Source organism: Nerophis ophidion, linkage group LG15, assembly GCF_033978795.1.
Source record: "Nerophis ophidion isolate RoL-2023_Sa linkage group LG15, RoL_Noph_v1.0, whole genome shotgun sequence".
Taxonomy (NCBI): Eukaryota; Metazoa; Chordata; class Actinopteri; order Syngnathiformes; family Syngnathidae; genus Nerophis; species Nerophis ophidion.
Window position 1 is genome coordinate 42,913,960 of NC_084625.1, and position 16,506 is coordinate 42,930,465.

Sequence of the window (16,506 nt, forward strand, 5' to 3'; positions counted from 1 at the left end):
CCTTTTCCGGGCGAGAACCATGGACTCGGACTTTGAGGTGCTGATTCCCAACCCAGTCGCTTCACACTCGGCTGCAAGTATAATATAAACAAATATATACAATATATAACAAATCACAATTATCATGTACAAAATTATAGTACAATTTTTGGGTACTCTACCCACCTCTGCAAATAGGAAGGTGTTTTTGATACCTATACCATTTGTCTCTGCTTGAATAATTTCACTTGATCTAACTTTTTCATATATGTGGCCCATTCCTGGGTGGATCTCGCGTGAGAAGAAAGGGGGGTTTGTTTAATAATTTTGTAATGCAGTCTGCTGAAAATGATGGAAAGCGCCACTCTACCTAAAAACTGAGGGTGTGCTCAAAGATTGAATTTTGCCACAAAACACACTTTAAGACATCCAACCCTCCACTGCCGTCTGGCGGGTAAAGTGGATAGTGCGCAAACCCCATTTCGTCCCGTTTCATGTGTCAGATTAATCAATCAATCTATCAAAGTTTATTTATTTAGCCCTAAATCACAAGTGTCTCAAAGGGCTGCACAAACCGCAAGGACATCCTCGGTACAGAGCCCCCATTAACCGTGACGTATGGGGCCATATGAATCCCCCTTTGACTGTATATTTGAATTAATATGTGTATGGACAAATACCAAGAGCTCTAATATTAATATCATATCGGAAGTGAAAAAGTTGTATCAGGACACCACTACACAAAACACATGTCATATTTCTTGTAGAGAATAATTATAGTTTTACCTGCAGGAATCAAGCTCCTTTATTTCTTGACTATGCTGAGGCGGTAACTTTATTTCCAGGCTTGAAGGCTCATTCAAACAGAACCTTGTAGGAGACCATGTTGGCGTCAGAGTAGAGATATAACATCTGGTCTATGGGACTATAATTCAGGAAGTTGATATTCGGAGACATCTTGTTGATAAAAATGCCAAGGTTGAACTTCTCCACCCCTGTGACGGTGTCCAGTGAGTAGAAGATCTCCTCTATGCTCTTGTCGACATAACGCGTAGCATACAGGGTGCCGCAGGCCATGAAGGTGTTGGTCACCGCCTGCTTGAAGAGCGAAGTGTGCCAAGTTCGGCCGAGCGTGGGCGGATCTCCTTCTTCCAACTTGGATAACACCAGGTTGCCAAAGCTGTGGACGGTGCTGTAGACCACCCAAACCCCCGACTCGTCTGTGGCCAGGTCCATGTCGGTGTATGGGTAGCATTCCTCCAAGTGGCAGTAGTTCGCCCTGGAGTTAAACCTGTGGGGGGAGGCGGGGTGTTAATCGTACACATATACGCTGAACTGTTTATTCAATAAGACATGGTGGAGTAGTGAACCTGGTGCCTTTGGGTAACTCCAGGGTGGAGACAGTTTTGGATGTGAGGTTGAAGCGACAAACGTCGCCTTTGTTGTAACAATTGTAATACAAGGCCTTGCCATACAGAACAACGTTGGGTCCTTGGACTGTGTTGGTGGTTGGATTGGAAGCATGGATATGGAAGTTCACTGGAACAAAACAGAAACATATTTTTACTTTCATTTAGTTTTCTTGCATATTTGATCATATCATAAAATACCACGTTGCCAAGTCAACACATTCCCGCGAATTATGCGCAGCCTCGCAACTGCTCCGCACATTTTGGTCTAAGCAAACGACACAATCGTGGTCCTCTGATGCAGCTCAGAACTACTTTCTGCTCCTGTCTACAACGCTACTTCTGTTTTATGCTGCCCTTTTTTTTTTGCCGCAGCTGTTACATACACTGTAAGATGGTACATGGTAAATGGGATTTGTTATATTTTGATCCAGGAGGAACGGTGTGGTTTTCATCATGGTCATGGACCATCTCTATACTCTTGGCAGGGTCCTTGAGGGTGCATGGGAATTTGCCCAACTAGTCTACATGTGCTTTGTGGACTAATTCGACTGTGTCCCTCGGGAAGTCCTGTGGGGAGTGCTCAGAGAGTATGGGGTATCGGATTGTCTGTTTGTGGCGGTTCACTCCCTGTATGATCAGTGTCAGAGCTTAGTCCGCGTTGCCGGTAGTAAGTTGGACCCGTTTCCAGTGAGGGTTGGACTCCTCCAAGGCTGACCTTTGTCACCGATTCTGTTCATAACTTTTATGGACAGAATTTCTCGGCGCAGTCAGGGCGTTGAGGGGATCTGAATTTGGTGGCTGCAGGATTAGGTCTCTGCTTTTTGCAGATGATGTGGTCCTGATGGCTTCAACTGGCCAGGATCCTCAGCTCTCACTGGATGGGTTCGCAGCAGAGTGTGAAGCGACTGGGATGAGAATAAGCACCTCCAAGTCCGAGTCCATGGTTCTAGCCCGGGAAAGAGTGGAGTGCCATCTCCAAGTTGGGGAGGAGATATTGCCTCAAGTGGAGGAGTTCAAGTACCTCGGAGTCTTGTTCACGAGTGAGGGAAGAGTGGATTGTGAGATCGACAAGCGGATCGGTGCGGCGTCTTCAGTAATGCGGACACTTTATCAATCCGTTGAGGTGAAGAAGAAGCTGAGCCGGAAGGCAAAGCTCTCAATTTACCAGTCGATCTATGGTTCCCATCCTCACCTTTAGTCATGAGCTTTGGGTTATGACCGAAAGGACAAGATCACGGGTACAAGCGGCCAAAATAAGTTTCTTTTCAACCGGGTGGCGGGGCTCTCCCTTAGAGATAGGGTGAGAAGCTCTGACATCCGGGAGGAACTCAGAGTAAAGCCGCTGCTCCTCCACATCGAGAGGAGCCAGATGAGGTGTTTTGGGCATCTGGTCAGGATGCCACCTCAACGCCTACCCCGGTAGGAGGCCACGGGGAAGACCCAGGACACGTTGGGAAGACTATGTCTCCCGGCTGGCCTGGGAAAGCCTCGGAGTGCCCCGGGAAGAGCTGGACGAAGTGGCTGGGGGGAGGGAAGTCTGAGCTTCTGTGCTGAGGCTGCTACCCCCGCGACTCGACCTCGGATAAGCGGGAAAAAATGGATGAATGGATGGATGGATGGCAGGTAGGAGTGTATTCATATTATATACAAATAGCCAGTGGTCTAATAACTTCCATTTTTTTACCATCTGCTGGCAAACGAAAGTTACTCAACCATTAATTATACTTGCAAGGCTGCACAGCACAGCATTGACCTATAGGACCCAATCTAAACAACAATTTGGTACACAAATTCAGTAAACACATAACAAAACCTGCTCACTGGACTTTGTGGATATTGTAAAAAAAACATCCATTCAACATAAAAAAATAAAATCAAAATTACACTCTCTTATATACATTACAAAAAATGATGGGGAAAAATGCAAAACACTCCACACGTATCCATGTTTGGTGCATTTTAGCTGCTTGATATTTCTGATTGATTAAAAAAATCCTTAATGAGGTTGTCACGGAGGTAAACAAGGTAGGAGTTGAACTTTCACATACTCTTTATATCAAATTATAGTAATCATCAATAACATATTTAATAGCCCTACACTCCTCCCTGGGTCACCTGGAGACGGGGGGGAGCTACGTGCGGCTGCTTTTTGTGGATTATAGCTCGGCATTTAACACCATTATTCCTGATAGACTGGTGTCCAAACTGTCAGACCTGGGTCTCTCGAACTCCATCTGCATGTGGATTAAGGACTTCTTATCCAACCGCCCCCAGAGGGTGCAGTTGGGTCGCCACATGTCATCAAGCCTGTACCTCAGTACCGGCTCTCCACAAGGCTGCGTGCTGAGCCCCCTTCTCTACTCCATCTACACATACGACTGCACACCTGCCCACTCCAGCAACTCCATCATCAAATTTGCGGATGACACCACCGTAATGGGGCTCATCTCGCAGGGAGACGAGGCTGCATATCGGGATGAGGTGGAGAAGCTGTCGGATTGGTGCAAAGTCAACAGCCTGGCCCTGAACACCTCCAAGACCAAGGAGCTGGTCATAGACTTCAGGAGGAAAAAAACGGACATCCTGCCCCTGATCATCAGTGGTGACTGTGTGGAGAGGGTCTCCGACTTCCGCTCCCTGGGAGTCCACCTGGCCGACGACCTATCCTGGAGCACCAACACCACGGCTACCATCAAGAAGGCACACCAGAGACTGCACTTCCTGAGAATACTCAGGAACAACAACCTCTCACAGGAACTGCTGGTGTCCTTCTACCGGTGCTCCATTGAGAGCATCCTGACCTACTGCATCTGCGTGTGGTTCAGCAGCTGCACGGCCGCAGAGAGAACGGCGCTCCAGAGAGTCATAAAGACCGCCCAGAAGTTAATCGGATGCCCCCTCCCCCCCCTGGCTGACCTGTACAGCTCCTGCTGTCTCAGGAAAGCACAGAGCATCCTGAAAGACCCATTCCACCCCGGGCACAGCCACCTGGAACTGATACCCTCAGGCAGACGCTACAGGGTGCTAAAAGCGAGCACCAATAGACTAAAAAATAGCTTTTACCCAAGAGCCATAGTAGCATTAAACAGGAGGCACTGAGTGAGCACAATATGTCCATCATGTCCTCATGTGTAATGTTTAAATGTTTTTCTATTCTTTCGGACTACAATGTGCAATAATGTTTTATGTATGTGTGTATATGTATTCATATGCATGCAGATATGCATCTGTGTGGATACATATACATATACATAGATACATCTGTCATCTCTATCTTTTTATTTTATTTTATTTTTTTTACTATTTATACTACCATATTGTATATGCACCTTAGGAGGAGCTGCTCCAATTTCGTTGTTCTTTGAACCTGTTCATTGCAATAATGACAATAAAACTCTATTCTATTCTATTCTAATATTTTATATAATATGTACTCATATATATGTTTAGGCTTTATATATAATATATATATAAATACCCACAAACTACTCTTGAATGCACTACTGGCAACAGTTAGATATGCTAGCAGTTTTGGTGCTAGCGGGGGTGTATAATGTAGCCAGGAAGAGTTAGGGATGCAAACTGCCATTGTGGGTGTGGATTGCCATATTCTGGGATAGTCACATTACTACCACATTGTACGTCACAAGCTGTACAGGACACATTTAGGACATTGGGAGAGTGCAAACAATCTCTCCAGTTCACTTGTCACATCACTTTTATTTGGTTGTTTTTACTGCAAATTCTCAGACGAGTGGACTATTTTCAGTCTTATGTCCAACAAGTCTGATTGAGGATGTGGCTGTGTAAGATTGCTGCAGTCTTTCAGTTGGGCGCCACTCAGTGCGCCAACGTACTGCTCTTTAACTGTTATAGCGATTGACCTACTGTGACTACACCGTGAATATTACTGTATTTTTCGGACTATAAGGTGCACTTAAAATCCTTTTATTTTATCAAAAATCGAAAGTGCACCTTATAACCCGAGGCCTTAATTCTGGTTGTCGAACCAATTTCATATGGTACAAGGTACAGTACGTGTGAGCAATAGATGGAAGTCCCACATCAGAGATACATGTGGACTGCAGGTTGACCCCTGTTCAATAAGTGATGCAGGCAAGGACCTGAAAGCAAGCAAGCCCAAAACTTCGCTGTTTCATTGAGAATCGAAAACATTAGAAACATTAGACAAAAATCTGTCAAAATGTTTAAGTATGTCTTCGGTAAGCTACAAAGCCGCACGGTTTGATCAATTATCGTTTTTGGATGGCTACCGTAGTCAGATGTGTTATGCTTCAACATACGGGTATTATTATGGTGTGTGAATAGGAAGCCACAATGGCACTTATAAGGAGCCCTCATCTGGTATTTTGTTTCCGACCTATTATGCCAAACCAGCTTTTCTTACTTTCTGGTACCCGCTGTTGTGTATTTGGGATCTGCATAAGTCCCAAAAATGTGCATGTGTCCGCCTCTGTAGTCCAGGTCATAGTCAATAGGCTCATTCATTTTCTCTATCCTCTTGTTTTGGAGCATTTATCCTCCGCTACTGCCATTTCTAATACAGAGTCACGTATAGTTCGAACTTAATCTGTCAGTAGATCCGGTATGGAAGCTCTAAAAACTACAACAAAGATGACAGGGAAGTGAAGTGAATTATATTTATATAGCGCTTTTCTCTAGAGACTCAAAGCGCTTTACATAGTGAAACCCGATATCTAAGTTACATTTAAACCAGTGTGGGTGGCACTGGGAGCAGGTGGGTAAAGTGTCTTGCCCAAGGACACAACGGCAGTGACTAGGATAGCGGAAGCGGGAATCGAACCTGCAACCCTCAAGTTGCTGGCACGGCCGCTCTACCAACCGAGCTAAGACATAGGCGAAGTGGAGCCACGTAAATAAGACCGCCCACAAAATGGTGCATCCGGAAGAGACGATCAGAAAGCGGCTTGAAGATGATCTGTAAAACATCATCTATGCAACATTTTGACCAAATAATTACTATGTAAACCACAAGGAAGTGTTTTGAATGTAGAAAAAGATATGATCCTTTTAATGCGCATTGAGTATGAAAATAGAACAGAAAAAACCTGTTCATCGACGATAAGCCTTATAATCCGGTGCACCCTATGGTCCAAAAAATACAGTATATAATAGTTATTTTTAGTCATTTTTTTTGTTTGAGGCACATTCAAGTTAACTAAAAAATATCGGAACGTCCTTAAGAAAGATACGGTAGCTTCTTGGTTCAATGTGTCAATGGCACAATACCTGGCAAGCCCACTCCTACCACCAGAGTGCTCAGGCTGGAGTAATAACGGACATAGTTGGCGTATCTGTTGTTGCTGGTCATCATCACCCGCCAGTACCAGCGCTCCTCACCCGCCTCTGGTTTTGGGTCACGGCCCCAGCCTCCATACTTATAGGAGCCAGCATACTCTCCTTGTGAGAACACTTCAGGCCCGGTGATGTTCACAAACTTGCCATGGGGACACATATCTGTAAAAACAAAAACAAAGTTGACTTTTTTTCCCGGAATAATAAGGGTGTTTTTCAATAAATGAAAATCAGCAATCCATATTATCTCCAAGCAGCCCTTAAACTTTGTTCCTTGTGCAGATGAAGCAGGAACAGACAGTTATAACAATATGAACAAACGGCAGATTTGTTGTCCCCCTGCACAGCTCAGACCTACTTGTTGTTCCTGTCTTCATCGCTAAGCCTTCTGGGTAAGGTAGTTTATAAAAATTGACTTTCTAGTTTACATGCATTTATACATTTATTTAACTTTTATTTACCCAGGGTAAGACAATTAAGAACATATTTGCATTTGCAATGTTGACCTAGCAATGAGGCAGAAGACATTCATGTTAGAGATGTTGAAGTGTGATAATAATTCCTCATCGTCTCTTATTTACCAACAGAAATTAGTGCTATACATCACCCTCAACAGTTTATTAATGCTCCTAACCTTTTGGAGTAAATGTGATGGAACATAAATGTTTGACATGGACCCAACACTTTAAGTATGAAACATTCACAGATAATTTCAAAAACTTTGATTGATTGAGACTTTTATTAGTAAATTGCACAGTACAGTACATATTCCGTACAATTGACCACTAAATGGTAACACCCCAATAAGTTGTTCAACTTCTTTAAGTCGGGGTCCACGTTAATCAATTCAGGTAATAAATTATTGAACACAATAATGTTTTGCTTTTTTATTTTTCACTTTTGATTTTATTGTGTTCAATTGTGTATGTAAAATAAAGTAATAATTCATTATTATTTTGTTGGTATTAATACATTGTCTTGCAAAAGTGAAGTTGGCATGTTGTGTAAATCGTAAATAAAAACAGAATACAACGATTTGCAAATCCTTTTCAACTTGTAATCAATTGAACAGACTGCAAAGACAATATATTTTGTGGGTTCTTCCGAGGATGTTGTAGTCGTAATGATTTGTGCAGTCCTTTGAGACATTTGTGATTTGGGGCTATATAAATAAACATTGATTGATTGATATTTAATGTTCGGACTGAGAAATTGTAAAAAAATGTTTGCCAATAATCCTTAATTTAGAATTAAATGTCAGCAACACATTGCAAAAAAGTTGGCACAGGGGCACAGGACCTTCGTATTGTGAGGCAGACGCACTAACCTCTCTCCCACCGTGCTGCCATAATCAATAAATTAAAAGCAACACCTAAACTATAAAGGTAAAAGGCAACAGTATTACTATCTGTATCTGCAACATTATATCATACAAGGTATCAACTTGATACCAATATTTGCAGTATCGTAGTTTTACTGGTGTGTGTGTTTTAAGAGACACAAGAAACATTGTGTAAATTGTGTGTGTTTGTACCATGTGGAGGCTGTGTGGGTGGCGTGTTTACATCATGTTTAGCCTCGCACTCGTGCAAAGCTCTTTTCAGCCGCTGGTTATCTTGTCGTTTCTTCTCCACCTGAAAGGTGTCATAGAGCTCCAACTCCTGCAGGTCTTCTTTTAGGTTCGCTGCCTGAAATAGCAGAGCAACAAACACAAATGGTGACACTGTGGAGCTGCCAGTATTTGGTGCCTGAGACATTAGAACTGCTTCGAGGTTGATTTTGGTTGCCAATTCTCAATATCTCCTCAGTTTACGTCAAGACCATGCTATTAGCATACACACCATGTGGTCATATTTCCTAAACTGAACAAAAATATGAACTCAAAACTTTTACCATGGACATTAAATACCTTCTCCTTTCAAATATTGTTCACAAATCTGTCTAAAACTATGTTAGTGAGCATTTTTTCTTTGCCAAGATCGGTCAATCAATCAATCAATCAATGTTTATTTATATAGCCCTGTTGTCTGTCTATCTGTGTTGGCCCTGCGATGAGGTGGCGACTTGTCCAGGGTGTACCCCGCCTTCCGCCCGATTGTAGCTGAGATAGGCGCCAGCGCCCCCCGCGACCCCGAAAGGGAATAAGCGGTAGAAAATGGATGGATGGATGGATAAATCACAAATGTCTCAAAGGACTGTACAAACCATTACGACTACGACATCCTCGGAAGCCATATAAGGGCAAGGAAAACTCACACCCAGTGGGCAGGAAGAATTCACACCCAGTGGGACGCCAGTGACAATGATGACTATGAGAAACCTTGGAGAGGACCTCAAATGTGGGAGGCCCCCCCCCCCCCTTTAGGGGACCGAAAGCAATGGATGTCGAGCGGGTCTAACATGATACTGTGAAAGTTCAATCCATAGTGGCTCCAACACAGCCGCGAGAGTTCAGTTCAAAGCGGATTCAAGACAGCAGCGAGAGTCCCGTCCACAGGAAAACATCCAAAGCGGAGGCGGATCAGCAGCGTAGAGATGTCCCCAACCGATACACAGGCGAGCGGTCCATCCTGGGTCCCGACGAGCGAGATAAGATAATTCATACCACCTCACAGGTGTGGCATATCAAGATGCTGATTGAACGGGGCGGTATAGCTTGGTTGGTAGAGTGGCCGTGCCAGCAACTTCAGGTTTCCAGGTTCGATCCCCGCTTCCGCCATCCTAGTCACTGCCGTTATGTCCTTGGGCAAGACACTTTACCCACCTGCTCCTGGTGCCACCCACATTGGTTTAAATGTAACTTAGATATTGGGTATCACTATGTAAGAGTGCTTTGAGTCACTAGAGAAAAGCGCTATATAAATATACTTCACTTCACACCAGCATGATTATTGCACAGGTGTGCCTTAGGCTGCCCACAATAAAAGGCCACTCTGAAATGTGAAGTTTTATTACACAGCACATTGCCACAGATGACGCAAGTTTTGAGGGAGCGTCCAGTTGGCATGCTGACTGCAGGAATGTCCACCAGAGCTGTTGCCCATGAATTAAATGTTAATTTCTCTACCATACTAGAATTAGGCAGTACATCCAACCAGCCTCACAACTGCAGACCACGTGTAACCACACCTGCCTCAGACCTCCACATCCAGCAGGTGCACCTCCGTGATCGTCAGAGACCAGTTACCCGGACAGCTGCTGCAACAATTGGTTTGCATAACCTAAAAAAATTCTGCACAAAGTGTGAGAAACCGTCTCAGGGAAGCTCATCTGCAGTCAGGTCGTCGTCCTCATCGGGTCTCGACCTGACTGCAGTTTGTCGTCGTAACCGACTTGAGTGGGCGATTGCTCACATTAGATGGGGGCTGGCATGTTGGAAAGGTGGTCTCTTCACGGCTTCACTGTTCAGGGCAGATAGCAGACAGCATGTGTAGCGTCGTGTGCAAGAACGGTCTGCTGATGTCAACATTGTGAATGGAGTGGCTTATGGTGAGGGTGGGGTTATGGTATAGGCAGGTGTATGTTGTGGACATCGGACGCAAGTGCACTTTATTGATGGCATTTTGAATGCACAAAGATACCGTGACGAGATCCTGAAGCCCATTGTTGTGCCATTTACTCGAGACCATCACCTCATGTTGCAGCATGACAATGCACAGCCCCATGTTGCAAGGATCTGTGCACAATTTATGGAAGCTGAAAACATCCCAGTTCTTGTATGGCCAGGATACTCACCGGACATGTCACCCATTGAGCATGTTTAGGATGTTGTGGATCGACGTATACGATAATTCAAGACGTTAAGCTCATGATGCAGTAAATTGACGTTTGTTATTTGATACTTTTCAATAAGTTTCTGCCTTGGTGACTTAGTATATGCAAGTAATATGCACCTAAAATAATTTGATACTTGTTTATTTTGACAAATGAGCTGTTTTTCCCTGCAATATTGTTTAATGAAGGACACTTATTACATATGTCCAGCTTGTGCGCTATTGCGTGCTTAGCTGTTATGTAGCTGCTCACTCTTATAGCACCTGTAGCCTACCATTATTCCTTTTTGTAAATGACTTGACTTAAAGTACAAGAAAATACTGCCGACATCGTCTGATATCGGATTGGGACGCCCCGAATAAGGATTTTGACGCACTAGTTTTTGACTTGGGTCTGTTAGCTCAGTGGTTCTCAACATTTTTTCAGTGATGTAACCCCTGTGAAATTTTCTTAAATTCAATTCAATTTCATTTTCAAAATGGGGTCCCACAGTAAATTTTTGGGGTCCCACTTTTTTGTAAGCGTTTGGAAAAAAAATGATAAACGTATGCATTGTCCTGTTATATCTCACATTCTATATTGTGTTTTGGAGAAAGGTTGTCATAAACCAGTGGTTCTCAACCTTTTTTCAGTGATGTACTCCCTGTAAAAAAATTTTTAAATCAAAAACTCCCTAATCAGACAAAAGCATTTTTGCCTGAAAAAAAGAGATAAAGAAGTAAAATACAGTACTATGTCATCAGTTTCTGATTTATTCAATTGTATAAAAGTGTAAAATATTGCTCATTTGTAGTGGTCTTTCTTGAACTATTTGGAAAAAAAGATATAAAAATAACTAAAAACTTGTTGAAAAATAAACAAGTGATTCAATTAAAAATAAAGATTTCTATACATAGAAGTAATCATCAACTTAAAGTGCCCTCTTTGGGGATTGCAAAAGGGACGGCGTTGCGCAGTTGGGAGAGTGGCTGCGCGCAACCCGAGGGTCCCTGGTTCAATCCCCACCTAGTACAAACCTCATTACGTCCGTTGTGTCCTGAACAAGACACTTCACCCTTGCTCCTGATGGGTGCTGGTTAGCGCCTTGCATGGCAGCTCCCTCCATCAGTGTGTGAATGTGTGTGTGAATGGGTGAATGTGGAAGTAGTGTCAAAGCACTTTGAGTACCTTGAAGGTAGAAAAGCGCTACACAAGTACAATCTATTTACCATTTACCAGAATATAGATCCATCTGGATTCATGAACTTAATTCTAAACATTTCTTCACAAAAAAAGAAATCTTTAACATCAATATTTATGGAACATGTCCACAAAAAATCTAGCTGTCAACACTGAATATTGCATTGTTCCATTTCTTTTCACAGTTTTTGAACTTACATTCATATTTTGTTGAAGTACTATTCAATAAATATATTTATAAAGGATTTTTGAATTGTTGCCATTTTTAGAATATTTCTGAATTGTTGCTATTTTTAAAAAAAATTTTAAAAATCTCATGTACCCCTTGGCATACCTTTGCGTACCCCCATTTGAGAACCACTGTGTTAGCTAATGTAAAGTGTATTATGTAGTTCATGTTACATATTCTGATACAGTAGGTAGTCATGAAGCCAAAGAAGAAGCAGAACCAACCTGTTTGGCAGAGTCGGTGTAAAGGTGTTTGTGTCCTTGGGTGGTTGTGCTAAGCTTGTCAACAAGCTCCTTGATCTCCTTCAGCTCGTTTTCGATCAACTGCAGACTGACGACGCCGTAGAGCCCACCATCGTCCTCCTTCTCAAGAATGGACATGTCTTCGAGCAGTTGAGGCAAACGGTGCTCCAAACCCAGCATCATACTCTCAAGCTCGGAGGCCTGCAGAGACCAAAACCATGTCAGGTTGGAACCTGTTTACGTCCACGTCATAAGCACAATCAAAACACATTTATATGTGACTTTAGCCAGAGACATACATGTTTGTAGGCAGATTGCTGACACTGTTTTCTTGATGAACGTAGTGTGTGCTTGTTCCACTGTAATATTTTATAGCAATGTGCTATATGTAGCAAACAACTCACCTTAAGCTGGGTGACAGTGCTCGTGCATTTGGTCGCTTTGTCGTTGACCAAGTTGAGGCTCTCAAGTGGGAAGGCCTTCTCTTTGCTAGTCAGAGTGCAGGCACAGGCCTCTTGTGAACTCTGCTGACAAAACATGCGTACAAGTTCGATAAAATATAATACGCCAGTCTGTGACAGCATAATAATTAGAGATGTCCGATAATGGCTTTTTTGCCGATATCCGATATTGTCCAACTCTTAATTACTGATTCCGATTACAACCGATATATACAGTCGTGGAATTAACACATTATTATGCGGAATTTTGTTGCGATGTCCCGCTGGATGCATTAAACAATGTAACAAGGTTTTCCAAAATAAATCAACTCAAGTTATGGAAAAAATGCCAACATGGCACTGCAATATCTATTATAGCGTCCCGGAAGAGTTAGTGCTGCAAGGGGGTTCTTGGTATTTGTTCTGTTGTGTTACGGTGCAGATGTTCTCCCGAAATGTGTTTATCATTCTTGTTTGGTGTGGGTTCACAGTGTGGCGCATATATGTAACAGTGTTAAAGTTGTTTATACGGCCAACCTCAGTGTGACCTGTATGGCTGTTGACCAAGTATGCCTTGCATTCACTTGTGTGTGTGAAGAGCCGTAGATATTATGTGTTTGGGCTGGAACGCAAAGGCAGTGCCTTTAAGGTTTATTAGTGCGCTGTACTTCTCCCTACGTCCATGTACCGCTTCGTAAAGCGGTGTTTTGAAAAGTCATGAATTTAACTTTTTGAAACCCATCCATCCATTTTCTACCGCTTATTCCCTTTTGGGGTCGCGGGGGGCGCTGGCGCCTATCTCAGCTACAATCGGGCGGAAGGCGGGGTACACCCTGGACAAGTCGCCACCTCATCGCAGGGCCAACACAGATAGACAGACACCATTCACACTCACATTCACACTCTAGGGCCAATTTAGTGTTGATACGGATAATTTCATACATTACATTTTGAAGCATTTATCGGCCGATAATATCGGCAGTCCGATATTATCGGACATCTCTAATAATATTTGACATCGATATATGGTCATATTTCGAAAATGCCCCTATTATTTGAGTTGTTATTGCAAGCAAACTTTTTCCCCTGAATATATACTATGTAAAAACATTTGTTTCTTTAATAGTTTTTGAACATTTTTTGGGTTTTGTTTATTTTTTTATAATAATGCCAAAGCAGCATAGCAGTTTAGCATGTGCTTTATTGCTGTAGAGATATAAAAAAAAATGTGTTACCCCCTTAAAACTTATAAACCTTTTTTCTTACCCTTAATATACTCTTTGGACATTATCTGGAATATAAATACTTTGATTGATTCATTGATTGATTGATTGAAACTTTTATTAGAAGATTGCACAGTTCAGTACATATTCCGTACAATTGACCACTAAATGGTAACACCCAAATAAGTTTTTCAACTTTTTTAAGTCGGGGTCCACGTAAATCAATTCATGGTTTATTATTACTAAACATATTAAATATGTATATATTGAACACAAAATGCAGCTTACACCACCAAGTGTGAATGTGGAGTGAATGAATGACGGGTTTTCCCTTCTCTGTGAGTGCTTTGAGTATGTAGTTGATAGAAAAGCGCTATAATAATCAAATTCATTATTATTGTTATTATATTGGATCAGACTTGTAGTTGACAGTGTAGTCTTTTTGCCTCTTTTTCTTACCTAATTATTCATAGTAAATACAATTCTTTACACAACTTGTATTTTTTTTTTTTTTTCCTCTCTCTCTCTGGCACTCATCAAGGGCGGACGCTCCCCTTTCCTCTCCCTTATGTCTCCTGCATGCTTCTTTGTCTTGTCTTAACTTTTTTGTTGCCTCTTTTTGCACTGCTCTCCAAATCAACATTGGGACTATTTAAATGGCCTTAAAAAAATTGACAAGATCTTGGGTTTAGGGGAACCTGCTTGTCGTGACGGAGCGGTTGTTGCTGGACACATGACGGACTCTTTAGAGAAGAAGCAGTGCCGCGTGCCTGGCGACCCTTTTTAGTCGAGGACGTGAAGATATCTACCTATTCGGAATTATGACAACAGGACATCTGCTGATTGGAGAAAGCGTTGCTTTCGTTGGTCAAAAAATTGTAAGTTGCTGCCAGCCTTCAAAGTACCCCAAAGCTGCCACAAATGATTGCAGGGAGAACTGTGGACACTTATGTGATTTTGGATAACATCTGACTGTCTGCCCCGCAGGTTTGAGGACCAGTCATAGACAATTTAAAGTGAAAAGCTATTTTTTTTTCACTTGTATACAAAACATTCTAACTTGGATTGTTTTCCTGGCTTCGAGACTCTCTCGAAGGACAGTGCGGTGAAGACACAACAAACTACCTTTTTGTCTCTCATGGACACACACCTGCTGTTGCTGACTTTGGACTAGGCCCTGCACAACGTCAAAGCCGCAGAACAGAGACACACTGCATGCTTACACACAAACATGCATCTACAAAAATAAACGCCACACACATACATAACCCCCCAATCCAAAGCCCCTTGACACTAATCCCATAGGTGTGATGGTCAGCACCTGAGAGCTGCGGCCTACCACCATGACACCGCACTCCCTTCCCTTTGTTGCAAGATATCTCGAGATGTATGTTGTAATATGTATATGTGCTTTGCTATGGAGGTTTTTTTCCCACTAAAGACTGGGCCCCCTTAGGAGCCCAGTCTAGATTGTATTTTTTTTACTCATCCTTCCCCAGCGTTTTACCTTTTTCCCTATTTTTAGGTGGCGCCTTGTGGCGACCCATCAGCGTTCCTGTTCTGTAACCCTGTACACTGTTTTTTTATCTAATCTTGAACGGGTTTGTGCTGAAAACAAAGTTTTGTTGTACTTGTGCAATGCCAATAAAGACCTATCCAATCCTATCCTATATTATTACATTATTTCTTAATATCTAACTGTAAACATACTTTTTGTTGGTTGTGCCCTCTTTGCACACATTCCCATAAATCTAAATCTACATCTGGTCGTCAAGAGTAATAACAAAACCTTGTTTATTGTTATTAATTGGCTTCAAAGCCGGGCCGTGGTAAAATAACTTCCGTGAAGTAAGAATAATTCAATATAAATTGAATATTTACATAGCTAGAATATTAAAAAAAAGCTGTTTACAGCTTTTTAAATATGATTAACATGAAGAAAGTCATCTAAATAGAAAAAATAACACACTCATAATCCACCTTTATATTCAAAACCCTAAGAATTATTTGTGATCTCACCTGTTGTGTGAAGCCAAAGAGCGAACACAGCAAAATGACAGCATGAAACTTCATGATGATGGCTTGGATGTGAATGAATGAAGAATGCATGAGAACTCTGCTGCACATTTTGGTGTTGCATAAGGACTCAGTCAGAACATGGTCACTTCCACCTTCAGGTTTCGCTTCTGGAAACCCAGGACTTGGTTTTGTTCTCGAAAAAAGAGAAGCATGAACCCAATTGAAGGATGAACAGGAAGATATTTCAAAACACATGTTAAAGGATTTTCTCTAATTAAGAAATTCTTTACTTAGTTTTGTTTTATATTTTCCTTATCCAAAAGAATCCAAACCAAGTGTGCTCACAGTAAAACAGTGTGGGATCAGGGTCTAAAATCCAATAATTTGATATTAAGGCCAATCTCCAAAGCTGTATTTATTGTTTGTGGTACATTTGTGCTGTCATAAAAACATTTGTGGCATTATGGTTTAAACTGTATCAATTATTATTCACACCTGCAATGATGAGTGAAATCACTAGACTTCGAGGATCTTCATTCAGTTGTTTACTTTTGTAGGAAAAAATCAGATAACAGACTTGACTAAAAACTATAGTCATTTCAAGTGACAATTTTCTGGCCTTGAGATATACTGAAAGAAATCAGTCAAATTAATTGCGGTAGTCAGCAACCG

At 42.1% G+C, this 16,506-nt stretch overlaps 1 protein-coding gene across 2 annotated transcripts; it reads right to left on the reverse strand.

Moving 5' to 3' along the window:
* Positions 1 to 736: 736 nt before the first annotated feature.
* On the reverse strand, positions 737 to 15,994 carry LOC133569670 (olfactomedin-4-like). 2 transcript variants are annotated; one of them, XM_061922183.1, is made up of 7 exons: positions 15,835 to 15,994; positions 12,557 to 12,676; positions 12,135 to 12,353; positions 8,263 to 8,416; positions 6,663 to 6,890; positions 1,350 to 1,518; positions 737 to 1,270 (listed from the first exon to the last, which is right to left on the reverse strand). In XM_061922183.1, the coding sequence occupies exons 1-7, from the start codon at positions 15,940 to 15,942 to the stop codon at positions 835 to 837; spliced, it is 1,434 nt and encodes a 477-aa protein (XP_061778167.1). In that variant the 5' UTR covers positions 15,943 to 15,994; the 3' UTR covers positions 737 to 834. The 2 variants fall into 2 exon arrangements, with proteins under 2 accessions (XP_061778167.1, XP_061778166.1); XM_061922182.1 differs by having other exon boundaries at positions 12,557 to 12,679; positions 15,835 to 15,980.
* Between the last annotated feature and the right edge of the window lie 512 nt (positions 15,995 to 16,506).

Bases quoted from the DNA above. Each gene is read 5' to 3' on its own strand.
- LOC133569670 (XM_061922182.1), bottom strand. From the start codon at position 15,942: ATGTGCAGCAGAGTTCTCATGCATTCTTCATTCATTCACATCCAAGCC. The intron at 12,680-15,834 runs GTGAGATCACAA...ATGTTTTGTCAG, and splicing joins TCTTTGGCTTCACACAACAG to CAGAGTTCACAAGAGGCCTG. The intron at 1,519-6,662 runs GTATTGTGCCAT...GTTTTGTTCCAG, and splicing joins GGTAGGAGTGGGCTTGCCAG to TGAACTTCCATATCCATGCT.